This window comes from Culex quinquefasciatus, chromosome 3 (genome assembly GCF_015732765.1).
Source record: "Culex quinquefasciatus strain JHB chromosome 3, VPISU_Cqui_1.0_pri_paternal, whole genome shotgun sequence".
NCBI lineage: Eukaryota > Metazoa > Arthropoda > Insecta > Diptera > Culicidae > Culex > Culex quinquefasciatus.
In genome coordinates this window covers 124711919-124728011 of record NC_051863.1, presented here as the reverse complement: position 1 = coordinate 124728011, position 16093 = coordinate 124711919, and the positions used below count along the sequence as shown (strand labels likewise).

The window sequence follows — 16093 nt, the reverse complement described above, 5'->3', positions numbered from 1 at the left end:
CAACGAGTCTAAAACATTGAAGATCTGGCAACCCTGTCTCGAGATATGGCCCCTTAAGTGATATTGATGTACTTTTTTGAAGCCGGATCTAAAAAATAGATGAAACTTGTGTACAGCCATTGTTGCGAGGAAGGCTCCAACCACATAGGTGGATTAAGTTAGTTTTTTTAATTAATTTTATGGAATCTTCGTCATGTCATTTCACAACTTTAAATCTAAAGAAAATATTTTATAAAATTAAGTGCTTTAAAATTGCGTTTTTTACGATTTTTGCAAAATTACATTCAAAAAAAGTCACATCTCCGAAACGACTGTACCCATTTTTGCTAACCCATTTCAGATGAAAGGTGATAAGTTGGGCTTTTCATGAAAATGCTTAGAAAATTGATTAACATGGCTTAAAAGTATTCAGTTAAAACACTTATTGATCCAATAAAAACATTGTTGGCTGCTCTGTAAGGGCGTTATATTCAATGTTTGGCTCTTTTGAATTGTTAGTCCTGATTCCAAAAATATTGTTTTCGAAAAGATCGCAAAATTTTACGAATGTTTCAAATTTCAACATTGAAAATCAGACCACTGTATCTCAGCAACCAGTTGTCCAATCATCAATGTTTCTTAGACGCAATTGTAGGAAATTTTTTGAACCTTTCGAAAGAAATATTTTCAAGAAAAATTAAAAAAAAAATGAGTCAATAGCCCGGACAAAATTCAACTTTGGAAATCGGTGCACTTCATCAAAAAAATTATAAAGAACTTTTCGAATTTGCATTTTAAATAATGAGGTCAAAAAGTTTTAGTACAAGATTTCTATATTTCACAAAAATCACCATTTAAAAAAATGCATACTCATACTCATCTAGAGCGTCCAATTTCCCGTCCTCGGAAAAAAATTCCCGTTTAATCCCGGGATTTCCCGAATTTTTTTTTTACAAATTCCCGACATTCAAACGGAAGTATACATTTTTTTTAACTTTTCGACACTTTTTTTATTTACAAAAAAAATTAAGCAATTCAATTTTAATTTATTCAATTCAACTTACTGCTCTTATTGAACTTCGTCAGATCGTCTAAAAATTTCATGTCATGGTTTATTCCAGATGATATTATTTTCCGAACCATCCACAACTGGGAATAAAGTTTTATTATTATTTGGACATCAAAAATTACGAAAGTTCTTTAAACCGAAGCCATTAATTAGGCTGAATCATTAAAAATCATTAAAAAACTACTTTTTATTATATTAAAGGTACCCTCAAAATGCAAACGAGAAATTCCAGCCCAAAACAGGAATTTTTTAGGTACTTTGTTCTCGACCTTCTCCGATTTCAATGAAACTTTGTAGACCTACGCTCCTACGCTTATATAAGCCATTTTAATGTTTCGTAATTTGAATAATGCTGTATCTCGAGGCTGTTGCAACGTTTCAAAAAGTGATGGAAATTTGACGGGCTTTCCAAAAAAATACACTGAAATAATAAAACAAGCCATATTCAAGAGATTTTTTGATTTTTAAGTATAAAAAACAAATTTGAAGGATAGCCCACGATTTTTTTTCGTTCAAAATTTTTGTGAAAATAGCTCAGGATGTTACAAAAAGACTCACGAAAAATGCAGGATGGAGCAACTCGCCTAAAAAAAATACAAAAATCATTTACTGAAACTGTTTTTTTCAAAAGTGCTCTAAACATCAAAATTTTCAAAAACTGAACACGAGAGTCTATTCTCCGGACAATTTTACATAAAAGTCTCCATATTGACCATTGTCCCAAGTCCAATCCTTGAGAAGTTGCATCGGCTTTAAAAATAAAAATGTTTGAAATAGTAGTTTATGCAACAAGTTGACAAAAGAATTTTTTGCAATTCCGTCGTGAAACTACTTACTTTTCCTGTCATTCTTGAACGACGAAATAGCCTACTTTTCTGTACCAAAAATAACAGAATCGAATAGCAACACTTTTCAAAATAAATGCTGAAAAGTTCTACTTTTCAGCACTCAAATGGGTGCTGAAAAGTTGAACTTATCAGCACTTGTTTCGAAACGTAACACTTTTCAACATTTTTTTTTTTGATTCAAACGATTTATTGACTAAATACATGAAAATTTGACTTAAAATTTCACTCAGTGTGTGTTTTTTGAAATTGCAAAAAATGTTGTATGGAACTCGTTGCAAAACTTGATTTTTTCAGCACTCTTCGTATTTATCCAACTCGGTGAACCTCGTTGGATAAATGTACGACTCGTGCTGAAAAAATCCTCTTTTTGCAACTTGTTGCATAAACTACTATTTCAGCACGAGTCGTAGGGTAGAGTAGGCATCAATGAGACACGGGGAACAATGATAAAATGGTTCTCACATGTCGTAGTTTCAACCAATCAGGCTCATATTTGGGGGAAAGGTGTATCTATTGGATACAGGTCTGCTATCCTAGTGGCTTTGGTTATGGACGCTTCCTTGAAAAGTTATTCATAAATGTTTGATTCTGGGGTGTAAAAGTAAATTATGGACAAAAAATACTTTTGCGCTCGTAGGCTGCCATTTACACCAAAACTAATATTTCTTCAAATTTCTTTCGACGTTCCATAGGGATTGATTTGGGCTACAATGTCCTTTCATAAGGTTTGACCAAAATTTAGAATATACCCAGAATCCAGAGCTGTCTCATTGTTCCCCACTCATTTTAGCCCATGGGTAACAATGAGACACTTTGATTTTTCTTCATTAAACATTTCAAAATCCATGTAAATCTTTCATAACATGAATGGAAAGTGATTTTTGGCATATTTATAGAGTTTTAACTTCATTCAACCAAACATAAAATGTTATTTGGTACAAATATATGGATTTTACAACATTTAAATACTTTTTAGTATAACTTTTGTTAATTAAAGTTTCATGTTGGCAAAATTGCTTAAAAATGTTCAAGGCAAGTCACCTGTAATGTAACAATACAAAAATATGATGTTTTACTAGCAAAGTATTGATTTTCATAAAATGTCTCATTGTTCCCCAGCTGTCTCATTGTTCCTGCCAAGTGCGTCTACAATGAGACAGTTGAATAACTCTGGCTGTAGATGTCGGATCGATCTCATATTTTGGTCAATGTTAGAACACATTAAAAGAAAGTAAATACAACAAAAAGCTCATTAAAACATGCTGAAGAAAAAATTGGAAAAATCGTTGAAAGTTGAAAACCAAAAGTGTCTCATTGATGACTACCCTACCCTACATTTATCTAACGAGGTTTACCGAGTTAGATAAATACGACGAGTGATGAAAAATCAAGTTTTGCAACGAGTTCCATACAACGTTTTTTGCAATTCCGAAAACACCCTTTGGACAGAATTATAGGACAAATGTCCATGCATTGAGTCAATGAATCGTTCAAATCAAAGAAATGTTGAAAAGTATAACTTCAACTCTTCTGCATCCATTTCAGTGCTGAAATGTAGAACTTTTCAGCATTTGTTTTGAAAAGGGTTACTATTCGATTCTGTTATTTTTGGTACGGAAAAGTACACCCAAAGTTAAAGAACGAGGGGATAGTCCTCACGAAAAGAAACGTGAGGAAAGTGCTATTATGCGAGAGTATAGTCCTCTCGCGTGTTCATTCGTTCATTGGAACAGTTCATCCTATGAGTGGCTTATATGGACAAACGACCGCCACTTAGTCACCGAACCATGGTGGCCCATACGGCAAAGGCACGGTTCAATATGCCGAAGGTCTTGGGTTCGAGTCTCGGTACCGGTACTTTTTTTTTTGTTAGATGAACTTTTTTTTGAAGATGAACCATGAGTAAAGTACTCTCGGTAATTTCGGGATTTATCCTCTCCGTCCGCACACAGTACCATTTTACTACCGAATCGTGCTCTTTATCCTCTCGTATGCCGATGCCCAGTTCTGGGTGTAGGCTGTTTTGTTGTTCAAGAATGACAGGAAAAGTAAGTAGTTTCACGACGGAATTGCAAAAAATAGGTTTTTTGATGTTTTTTTTTTTGGAAATTTCTATATGACAAACTTGATTTTTCAGTCTCGAAAATATGTTTACGGGAAAACTCGTCCAATTTCCCACAAGTTTGTTTCTGAACACATTTCAATTGGACTTGGCTACAATTATTATAACGTATGTTTGGCAGGTTAAGCACTCGCTCCTAACTCCATCCAATTTGCAAATTTTCACTATTTAAACAACTAATTTTGCAAATTTTTTGATGGAAACTTGCTTGCTCACTTCTTATTGAGCTATTTATTACTCGTTAAAAACGCTTTTAATTAGCTTTAATTGATTGTTAATGTTCTGACCAGCCAACATTAGAGGCACGCTGGAATTAGATGCTGTTCCCCTATATTTTTATTTTGCTCGCTCAAAAACGATATTTTTTTATAACATTTCATGAAAAACATGACATTTTCTCAAAACGCTTATACGCTTTTTGTTCACTAAAATGCAAATATCTCGGCTTTGCGTAGACATAAATTAAATGTAAAAAAAAAAACATAATATTCTCCGTGAAAATTCCTAGACGCTTAATCTTAATATTCAATATTATGATTTATCATTTTCTCTCAATCTGGTCACAGAGACATATTTGAAAGCAATTTTATGGTTTTGGAGAATGGATTTATTTTACTCACTTTCCAAATACTGTGATAAAAAATAACACCAACTTCTTGCCAAAAAATAAATAATCATATTTTTTTATTTTTCTACGGGTTTAAGGACAGCTTACCAATAAAAGCTAATCAAATTTTATATTCTCCTGAAGTTGTATGCTTTTTTACAAGCAGTCAAGGCATTGATTGTTCCTCACGCTTATTTTTACCATTTAAGTTGCTATTCTATACAAGCCTATTGCAAAATATTTATATTATTAATCAAAACCAGGATCTGATCAGAACAATTTTCAATAAATTTAAAATTTCTCTGGAATTCTCGGGATTTCCCTGGAAATTCGTTAAAAATTTCTCGTTTTCCGGGAATTTTTCAACCCCGGGAAATTTGACGCTCTAAACTCATCTCTATACTCCTGAATGGCTAAACAGGGGTTTTGTTCCCAAAAACATTTTTTTGTTAATAAATCAGATTTTGAGAAATTGAAAAAAAGTTAGGCCGTTGCAAATATTTTTCAAAGTTTATGTCGTTTATGGCTGATCCGATTTGAGTCAAACAAGTAGCATTAGATCCGGTGCCAAATACTATTTTTTTTTCGTAAAATCGCAATAACTCGTGATGTTCAAAAGCAAACCCCTCATGTTTACATATCAAAATTTTTTTAATTGTCTGCTCTACAACTTTGTAGAACATTGTTACACTCTAAAAAATATCCCTGCAAAGTTAGAAAAAAACAAGAAATTTAAAAATGAAAAAATTAACCTTCTGGGTCAATGTAGATTCGAAAAGTACATTAAATTTCCCATAAAATAACATGTTCCAAAAAAAATTATAGTCGAGTAACGAAAAATGGGAGAATTTTTAAAACTTTTTTAGTGTTTTTTTTGATCAAAAATACGTTATTTTTCGGAATTCTGAGTACACCATCAAATTGGGCGTCTAATTTCACATAAAAGTCCCTTTAACACCAAATTGCTATCTCATCACCGTTTCAGGCAGCAAATTATTGAAAAATACCTCTTTTTCGCATGTTCAAAAATGGAAGGGGTCGTACCGCCCCTCCGTCACGAGATATCAAAAAACGGACCTCGGATTCGTGATCAGTGACAAAAGTTACCCCTTAGGACAACGTTTCACGCAAATCGAAGAGGGTCATTTCATTTCATTTTCAAACCTTAGTTTTTGAGACAAGTAACCAAAAAAAATTTAATGCAGACAATTTTGACTGAAAAATCGGCCTTACTGAAAGTGAAATTCCCAAAAGCAAAACAAAAAACAAGTCCTCTTTACACATGTGTGATCGCAAAACACACACTTTTTATACGTGCGTGTTTCACGTCATATTTTCCTCTCCAAAAGAAGGTGAGAGGAGGGGAAGCTAGTTAGTCCTCGGCTGCATGCCGCGAAGAAAGTTACAGCAACTAACTAACGAGTTAGTCCACCGGGGTGCGATTTGTTTTGACGATTTGTCTCTGATTTTGGTCATGCGGTGCAAAACGCTCTCTCGTTGTCGTCTTCGTCTGGTCTACCGGTCTGCCGGGTTGTTGACCTGCTCCTCCAAACAGGGAACGCGCACACAGGTGACCGCGGGGTATTTTGGACACCGTCCTTCTGGGGGCAAATCGGAACTCTTTTGTCACACACGCGGGTCGTAATTTGATGAGTTGAGGAAGACTGGTTTTCGGCGTTTGATGAAGCGGAAAGAGTTTTATTGGCGTTTTTTTACTCCAAATTTGGCGAGCTAATTTGACCAAGATTAGGTAATCGTGACGAAATCGCTATTTTTGCAATTTTCGGATGGCTTCAAAAGCTCAGCAAGATGCGCTGGATAAGTCAACCTAGTCCATGTGATGGCTATCAAATCTCCCCAACAAAACCCCTACAAAATCATCATGAATAGACAGAGCGCATAAATGTTCGACTCCCCCTGGTGATCTCCACAGCTCATAATGAAATTAATTATGAATGCCATATTAGGAACGGAGGAACGGAGGAGATTCCTCCAAACCTTGAAACCTGTTGACCGCAGACGGAGGTGACTCAACACCAAGACAACTCTCACTTTCTTCGCCGGACTGCACGCTTCTTCTCCGAAACCAACCTTAAAATAAGCGCGCTGAACCCCAGCAAGGTGACTGATATCGATACTGTCTCGACTGCAAAACTAGTTTACCAAAGCTGGACCTGCTTCTTTCACCCTGGTTTTTGAGATGAAATAATAGTGAAATGGTGAGCTGCAAAAAAAAACATGAAATGTTACGTTTAGCGAAATTTATGCAAATTTATGGAAACTGGTTTTGAAAATAAGCAGCATTTTTTTTTTGTTATATTAAATTTCGGTTTGAATTAATTATGCAGAAAAGGATGACCACAAGTTGCGTAACAATTTGTCATATTAAACAGGGTTATGCAATTGGAACGATTTTGTATTTAGTGTTGCTCTTTTGGGAATTTCACTGAATTCTTTTAAGTTGTTTTAGGACTTTAGTTCCATACAATTTGAATCTATTTACTGAATTTCTACTTTAAATATTTAAAATTGCATTAAACTTTATATCTTTGCTCTTCAAATCTTTTAGGCCAGAACTTTTCTGAGCGGTGTTTAGCTACATTAGTAACAAAAAAACAGGCGAAAATGATAATTTTTTTTTAGGTTTTCTGGGTCACCTAAGTGTCCTGAATATGTATCTAACATTAATGAATGGGAGTAAAGTTATAGACTACCTGATTCAAAAATTTGTAAAATTCAGATGATTTTATTGATTTGTTGGTCTCAAAAAGGTTAAATAAATGAACAATTCTCTTAAATTTCAAATTTTGCGTTCAGCTAGAGCAGTGGTTCTCAACCTTTATTGATACAATTACCCTTGGCTGAATTTCAAGAACTTCATTCCCCCTTTTAATTGGAATGGAATTGAGCATGGGAGTTTTGGTCAACTAATTCAACTAATTGGTATCATTGAAAAAAATTAAGGAGCGGCCGTGGCTGACTGGTATCGATTCGGAACACTCTAACTTACGGCAAATGACGACAAGAGCCTATTTTGCCCCATTTATCCCTTGTTTATGCGTTTTCTTTAGTATATTGAATTGCCGTGGTTTCCTAAACTTTAAATAAATGTTATTTAATTCAGAAAATCACGAGGAATCGATTGAGAACACTCTAACTTGCGGCAAATGGCGACAAGTGCCCCCCCCCCCCCAATTCAAGATATTAAAGAAAATACATAAAAGGGAGTAAATGGGGCAAAATGAGCATTTGCCGTCGTTTGCCGCTTATGAGAACACCACCAATCGATTCCTAGTGATTTTCTACATAAAATAATATACTTTGAAACTGTAGGAAATAACGTAATTTCAAGATATTTACGAAAAACACATTAAAAGGGGTTAAATGGGGCAAAATGGGCCCTTGCCGTCATTTGCCACCAATGAGAGTGTCACCAATCGATTTACTTTCAAATTATAAAAACAGCTGCAATAAAATATATTGACGAAAAACACATAAAATGGGGTAAATGGAGCAAAATGGGCCCTTGCCGTCATTTGCCACCATTGAGAGTGTCACCAATCGATTTCTCGTGATTTTTTACATAAAATAAGACACTTTAGAAGTGCGGCAAACTACAACAGTTGAAGATATTCGAGAAAAACACCCAAAACAAGGCAAAATGGGGTAAAATGGATCACTTCCCGTCATTTGCCGCTAATGCGAGTACCACCAATCGATTCCTCGTAATTTTTTACATTAAAAATGATACTTTTGACAGGCAGAAACTGACGGCATCAAAAGATCCGTTTTTTCACCCATTTTTGCCCACTGTGCACTATGGGGTATTTCCATATAAGCGAGCGGCCAAAAATATTTTTTTGCTTTTTTGTGACTTTTTTGTGTTGTTTGTACTTAGTATAATGAAAACAAATGAAATTTGATATTTTTCCAAAAAAAAGTTTAATTTTCGATTTTTTCATATATTTGAGGCCACCATTAAAGTGGTGAATTTTAATATTCTTGCTCTGTCTATTTGATGCACGGAATGGCGGTTTATGCTATGTTAAAGTTTCTGATTTACGTTCAATCTCCCTCCCCCTTTTCTTGAGTTAAAATCCACCTCTCTTTGACAAGTTAGGACATGGTTCAAATTTTAAGCTGCAAAATTTTCAGATCGCACAAATGCACACAAAAAAAGTACTCCATTAACAAAGTTGAAAAAAACTAAATTTTGAATAAAAATCCATATTTTTTGATTTTTAATTATTTTTTAGCCTGTAAAAGTGTGTTTTGTAAAATATTATTGAAAAGTTGAATCAATTACCTTTCTGAATATATATAATGATGCAGGAAAAATACGTAAACAGCTACACAGTACAACTATGAAAAATAATCATTTTTTGACAAAAAACATGTTTTTTCTTACCATTTTCGCCTTTGAAGGTCTGCAATTCAGTGAATTTTGAACCTACAACTTTCAAACTCCGGATTTTTCTTAGTTAGAATGTTTATTTTCGAAAAAAAAATACCAAAAAAATAATTAGAGTATGTCGGTTTTTCGATTTATGGCCGCCTGAAACCCCATAGTGCTGTGCAGCGTAGAAATGGGTCTCCGAAGCTCGGCAGAGCTAACACCTTCCAAATGCTTATGCGAGTTATTTGCATGTACACAGAAAAAAAAATCATGGTAATATTACATCTGGGAAGGGGTACATCTTTTATGTCAGAAAAAAGGTGTAATTTTACCTCTGGAAATGTGTAATTTTACCACTTTTATAGTATAATGTCATTTTTTCAGTCTAAATTGAAGTAAAATTACATCATTAAAGAGGTATTATTCATCCTTCCAAAATTACAGCTTCCAAATTTACATTATTTTTTACTGTGTATAGAATGTAGATCTAAAATATACATGGAAACAACTCAATTTGTAAGAAGTGGCCGCGTGGTCCCGTTTGGTTGGTTGCACACACACACACACAATTGGTATCATTGAAAAAAAAAATCATAATTTTGGCATTATTGATTGCAGAATGATTACACTTTTACGACATTGAAATAATTTTCACTCAAAACAATTTACAAATACTTGAAATATTTTTCAAGCAATTTTTCATTACTTACTCACATAAAAAATCTGGATGCCAAATAACTTATACGAAAAAACCTTAATTTAAACTCGATTGTTTTTTTAAAACACTAGAACTTTGCTCAAATAGATAAAAAAAGAACTTTCAAAAGTAGTGATCTCAAAAACTCGAATTCAGGCAAACTTTTACAAATATATTTTCTCAAAATTTGCTAAGCCAAAAAAATCAAATTTGATCTGATTTTTATAAAATTACCCAAACCTAACATTAACTTGTTTTTTTTTTTTACTTTCAAAAACTGCCTATTTTGAAACAATATGAAAACTAGCTTGAATTTATTTAAAAAAGGGTTAAGAACAACTTATTTTTGAAAACATTGACAAAAATATTTTACTTCTGCTCATGTAAAGTGAAAATTTACAGAAATTGATTAAAGAAAATCAATTTCAAAAAAATTGTTCCTGTTTGAAAGAATTCAGTAACTTGCAAAAATAATCAAATAATATCATTAAAAATACTGTACAAACAACTCATGACAATAAATTAAAAAATACATATTATGGAATAACTAAGCACAAATTCACGGAATTTCACATTTTTGCGATAAACATTTATTTTCGAATTTTAATTTTCATCAGCTATATTTTTATAACACCTGCAAAGGTGAAATCAGACGAAATAAAAACTGCTGTTGTATATATCTTATCAAATAAATTCACATATATTCAATTATGTATGTGCTTTAATGGTTCAAAAAAGTACAGATAAAGATATACATTTTACAAAAATGCATTGGATTTCTCCCCAAAGAATGGTTAAAATCCCCCCCCCCCTCTCAGGGGGTATTCCTCACCGGTTGAGAAGCACAGAGCTAGAGCGTCGAATTTCCCGGAGATACAAAAATCCCGGATATAGGGATTTCACAACAAATTTTCTAGGAAATTTAAAATTCATTGCAAAATTGTCTGATCCTGGTTCTAATTAATATTTTGCAACATCATTGTATAGGACAGCAACTTTTAAGATCTAAATAAGTGTGAGGAACGATTATTGGTTAGACTGCTTGTAAATCGGGAAAGGTTGCCCCGACCCCTCTTTGATTTGCATGAAACGTTGTCCTAAGGGGTAACGTTTGTTCCTGATCATCAATCCGAGGTCCGTTTTTTATACCTCGTAACGGAGTGGCGGTACGACCAGCCCGGGAGCATGTTGACAGCTCCCATACAAACTGAGCGTACCTCTTTTTGTGGGCCCAGTGGGCCTAAGATGGCGGCCTTTGATATTATCTAGACAATTTTTTGAAAATGGCGGATAGTTTTAATAAAAAAATATTTTTGCCTTGTTTCGGTTTAAAACGACAAAATAAGCAGTTTGGAATCATTTTTTGTAAAAAAATTGTTTAGCGATACGCCTCGTCCAAATATTAGTCTAGAACAGTTGAAAGGAGCGTGCCGCGAAAGCCGTCACGAAAAAAAGTTTCCCATGCAAATTTTGAGTTGCGGAATTAATGGGCAGATCCGACTGGCCATCTGTCGGTGAATACGCGCAACTCACGAATACTGTCAGCTTAGGGTCTGGCTGGATGTACTCAAAATTAAAAAAAAAAAAAACGTATTTTTCATCGAAAAAACACATAAAAAAGTTTTAAGAACTCTGCCATTTTTCGTTACTCATTTGTAGTTTTTACTTGAAAGGATTAGTTTTTAGAGTATAACAAAGTTCTAGAAAATTTGAAAAAGTTCCTTTTTTTGTATCTCTTTGTATCGTTGTCCGTGTATGTCGCGGGTGATCATGAACGGCCATGATCGACGCCGACCAACTTTTTCAAAACTTTTTTTTCGCTAGATCACAATAACTCGTGATGTTCATAAGCAAACCCCTTATGTCTATATATCAAAATTTTTGTAATTGTCTGCTCTACAACTATGTAGAACATTGCTACACTCTAAAAAATAACCCTTCAAAGTTAGAAAAAACACGAAATTTTAAAATGAAAATTTTTGTTCTAGAGGAAAACATGACTCTTCTAGGTAAATGTAGATTCGAAAAGTACAATAAATTTCCCTTAAAATGAAAGGTTAAAAAAACGAAATAACTTATTCTTGTTTGTCTTGATATCTTCTTTCAAACATGAGCAGTTCTTTCAAAAAAGTTTGAAATCAGGAATATTTTTAAGCGTTTATTTTATTTTTAAAAACCTATTCTTGACTGTCGTTATGTTTTTAATTATGATTTCATAATTATGATTTATGATTCTTTTCTTCAAAATATGAGCTGTTCTTTTCAAAAACACTACATCTAAAATATATTTTAAGTTTTTATTTTATTTATAGAAAAAATAATGGTTGAAATATTTTTAATACTCTTCCATTCTTTTAAATATATGCATTTCCAAAAAAATTAAAAGTCTTACTCCCTAAACATTGTTGTAGATTTTTTATTCTTTACCATTCTATCCTTAATGGTCACATTAGACGTTTAGAAATAATTGACTTCAAAAATATATTGTTTCCATTGTAATTATTTATATTTTTAAAGATTTTTTTCGATATTCTCTTAAATTTAAAGCGGGCTAGCTTTCAAAAAATCTCGAACAATCCGAGGACAAGTTTTTGTTCAGAAGATCTCAAAATTTCAAAGAATAAAGAAGCAAAATTAATGAAACCCGTTCAAAACACCTTTTTTTTAATATTTATGCGTTTAGGCTAACATCAAAAGTTTTTTTACCGTTTGGCATTCGACCTTTTGTCTTACATGGGTGATTCTCCGCCAACTCACACAGCAGTTGCCCCGACCCCTCTTCGATTTGCGTGAAACTTTGTCCTAAAGGGTAACTTTTGTCCCTGATCACGAATCCGAGGTCCGTTTTTTTGATATCTTGTGACGGAGGGGCGGTACGACGGTGATGAGATAGAAATTTGGTATCAAAGGGACTTTTTTGCGAAATTAGACGCCCGATTTGATGGCGTACTCAGAATTCCGAAAAAAACGTATTTTTCATCGAAAAAAACACATAAAAAAGTTTTAAAAATTCTCCCATTCTCCGTTACTTGACTGTAAAAAATTTTGAAGCATGTCATTTTATGGGAAATTTAATGTACTTTTCGAATCTACATTGACCCAGAAGGGTCATTTTTTCATTTAGAACAAAAATTTTCATTTTAAAATTTCGTGTTTTTTCTAACTTTGCAGGGTTATTTTTTAGAGTGTAATAATGTTCTATAAAGTTGTAGAGCAGACAATTACAAAAAATTTAATATACAGACATAAGGGGTTTGCTTATAAACATCACGAGTTATTGCGATTTTACGAAAAAAGTTTTGAAAATGTTGGTCGTCGTTGATCATGGCCGTTCATGGTCACCCGCGACAGACACGGACGACGAAACAAAGAGAAACGCAAAAAGTAACTTTTTCAAAACTTTTTTTCGTAAAATCGCGATAACTCGTTCAATGTTCATAAGCAAACCCCTTATGTCTGCATATTGTTTTTTTTTTTTTTGAAATTGTCTGCTCTACAACTTTGTAGAACATTGTTACACTCTTAAAAATAACCCTGCAAAGTTAGAAAAAAACACGAAATTTTAAAATGAAAATGTTTGTTCTAAATTAAAAAATGACCCTTCTGGGTCAATGTAGATTCAAAAAGAACATTAAATTTCCCATAAATTGACAAAAGTCACCCCTTAGGACAAAGTTTCACGCAAATCGAAGAGGGGTCGGGGCAACTTTTCCCGATTTCGTGTGAGTTGGTAAAGAATTACCCACATGCATTTCAAAATTTATTCATTCGAGAAGGTCATCCAAATATTTTCCACCAAGGCCTATTCGTCGTAGTTGGAGCTGGAGTCTAAAAATTGAAATAAATCTTTTAAATGCATAATAAGTTAAATTTAGCAAAACGCATTTACCGTTGTTGTCGTCGTCGTGGGGCTTGTTTTCGGTGCAAACGGCGAGAATGTGTAAGCTCCAATCACATCGGCGTACTTGTACGTCGTCGAGGGCCAGTCTGCAAACAAACAAAAAAAAATGTTTTCTTCAATTTTGACACAAAAACATTTCGATGGACTCCTACCTCGAACTGGAATATCCTCCTCACTTGAGTCCTCCAGGGGTGCATTTCTTACAGCTGCCACGCAGAATAACACAAAAAGTAGTTCAATCAAGAGGAACTTCATCATCACAGCTTATCACAGCAAGTGTCAATGTTTGACTGATTCAAGTGAGGGATTTACAAATGAAACGCTTTGGAGAGATTAGTTGCGGGACTCCCTCAGTCTCAGGCTTCGTTGATAAGAAGTTTAAATTAGGAAGCCGAGTCATGTCAGGGATCAATCTGCATTACACAGTTACAATAACTCAATTGCAATGTTTCATTAGCATTTTAATTTTTAATAAAATAAATTTACTGTGTAGGAAAGAATTTACTGCGATTCTTTTTCGAGATGCAAGAATTATACAAGGAAGTAACAGTTGATTCAGTTGGTTGCTGCAATGAAGATTGTTTTACTTTTAATGTGTGTTGCTTTGGGAAGTGGAAATCATGGAGTAAAGAGATCGAACGAATTTGACGACGCCTACGACTATTCAGAAGCTGGTATTTGAATAAATGAATTATAATTGAATCTAAGGAAATACGATGTAACACTATTCTTACAGATCTAGATACTGAAGTTGTGTTTGTAGCAGGTATATTATACGCCACTTTTTCAAAAAAAAAAACAAATATATTTTTAATTACATGTTTCCAGAAGTGACTTCAACTACCAACAAAAATGAAGAACTATCAAGATCTTCCACTATTTTGCCAATAACTGATCGTACAATTCCAGTTTCAACGCTAGTTACAGAGAATTGGGAAGAAGCTGTAGTGGTAACGCTTATAATTTTCTACATTTGAATCATCGCCCTTATCGCTTATCTTTTAGGTTGAGGGATGGCCCACAACGACCACTTCCAGATATGGCAGGAAACGTTTGAGAAAGGAGGTTCGAATCGCTGTAAAAAATATTAAGGATGAGACGAGAGAAATTCTTCAAGACATCAAGGACGAAGTAGGAATAATGTCTGATGCAATCAAGTCCAAAATTAGATCTGCCATGGACCGCTTCAAACAACGACTACTTACCATTAATTTTCGTTCGGACAGAGTTGCACATTACAATTCATTAAATCACTAAAGAAGCTAGTGAAAAAGTGTTGTTGTATGGCAATGGTGCACAAGATTAAAACATCCAAATTAACAAAGCTCATATAGGGGAACAGCATGTCGTTCTATCGTGAACCTAATGACGTTTTCAACTAAAATCGAGTAATTGAATCGTTACCGCACATTGTGTAGGGCACTATTCTAAACAACTTGTTGAAGAAATTTTGTCAAAATATTGAAAGCGACGCAAAATTTATATCTTTGAACGAAAAATCATGACAATGATGGAAGTCTTCACGTTAATTGATACAATAAATCTTCAACAAGTGCCATACATCGACATCTGACCACTCCACATTCACCAAGCTGTGGTGGCCGGGGCAGTTAAGTCACTGGAATAGAATGTCAAAAGTCTCTGGTTCGATTCCCGTAGTCGACACTTTTTGTTTTTTTTTGTTTCAACGGATGCACTTTTCTTGAAATGAACCACAAGAGAATAATTCTTTCGCCCATCTCGAGCTGTGTTCTCTGTGTCCGTAAATGGTACCACTGTTCTCTCGTCTCGAGGCCATTATTCTCTCGGACTAGCGCTGCCCAGTTTTGGGTGAGAGATTCTCCGGAATAAGCTATTGCGGAAGGAAGAGCACTTACGGCCTCTGGATTGGAAATCCAGTACGCCGCTAGTCGAGACCCTCCCCCTACCGGTCAGTGTTCCCAGTGAGTAAATTTACTCTTTGAAGGGATCTGACTTTGCCGAGCCAGACAGGAATCGAACCCATCACCTTCCGCTTACATAGCGAAACCCGTAACCTCACGGCCACGGTAGCTCGGCAAGTATGTTCTGGATACGAACTCTCTAAAAAATCGCCAAAAATCAATTTTCCAACCGATTTTTGATCTTTTAAAAGCATTGGAAAGAAGAACTCTTAAAATTTTAGAAAATTTCAGGGTTGGAGGTTTAACTTGTTTTATGTGACTTTGCCAATGTTTTTAAAAATGTCATTTCTTAGGTGTCAACTTTGGCTGTGTTTTCAACTAACATTTCTTATATTTTAAGTAAAAAGAAGTATGCAGTATTTTTTGTTGCGTCCCAGACTATGCATCTACGCATTTTTTTTTTTTTTTGCAATTTAAATGACGATGGTGCCATTCTTTAGCAGAAAAAGTGAAAAACATGCAAAAAATTTAAAAAGTAACGTGAAAAAATAAGATAGGCAAAATGCAATTATATAAGGTGGTAGAATAGGC

General features: G+C 34.2%; 2 protein-coding genes across 4 annotated transcripts in view; both read left to right on the top strand.

The window, feature by feature from the left end:
• LOC6047431 overlaps positions 1-16093 on the top strand; it is a 228287-nt gene that overhangs the window by 118691 nt on the left and 93503 nt on the right. The gene's annotated exons all lie outside the window — the stretch shown is intronic.
• Positions 14139-14948, top strand: LOC119769408. 3 transcript variants are annotated; one of them, XM_038261656.1, is made up of 4 exons: positions 14139-14293; positions 14356-14385; positions 14529-14569; positions 14625-14948. In XM_038261656.1, the coding sequence occupies exons 1-4, from the start codon at positions 14191-14193 to the stop codon at positions 14874-14876; spliced, it is 426 nt and encodes a 141-aa protein (XP_038117584.1). In that variant the 5' UTR covers positions 14139-14190; the 3' UTR covers positions 14877-14948. The 3 variants fall into 3 exon arrangements, with proteins under 3 accessions (XP_038117584.1, XP_038117583.1, XP_038117582.1); XM_038261655.1 differs by having other exon boundaries at positions 14451-14569; XM_038261654.1 differs by having other exon boundaries at positions 14448-14569.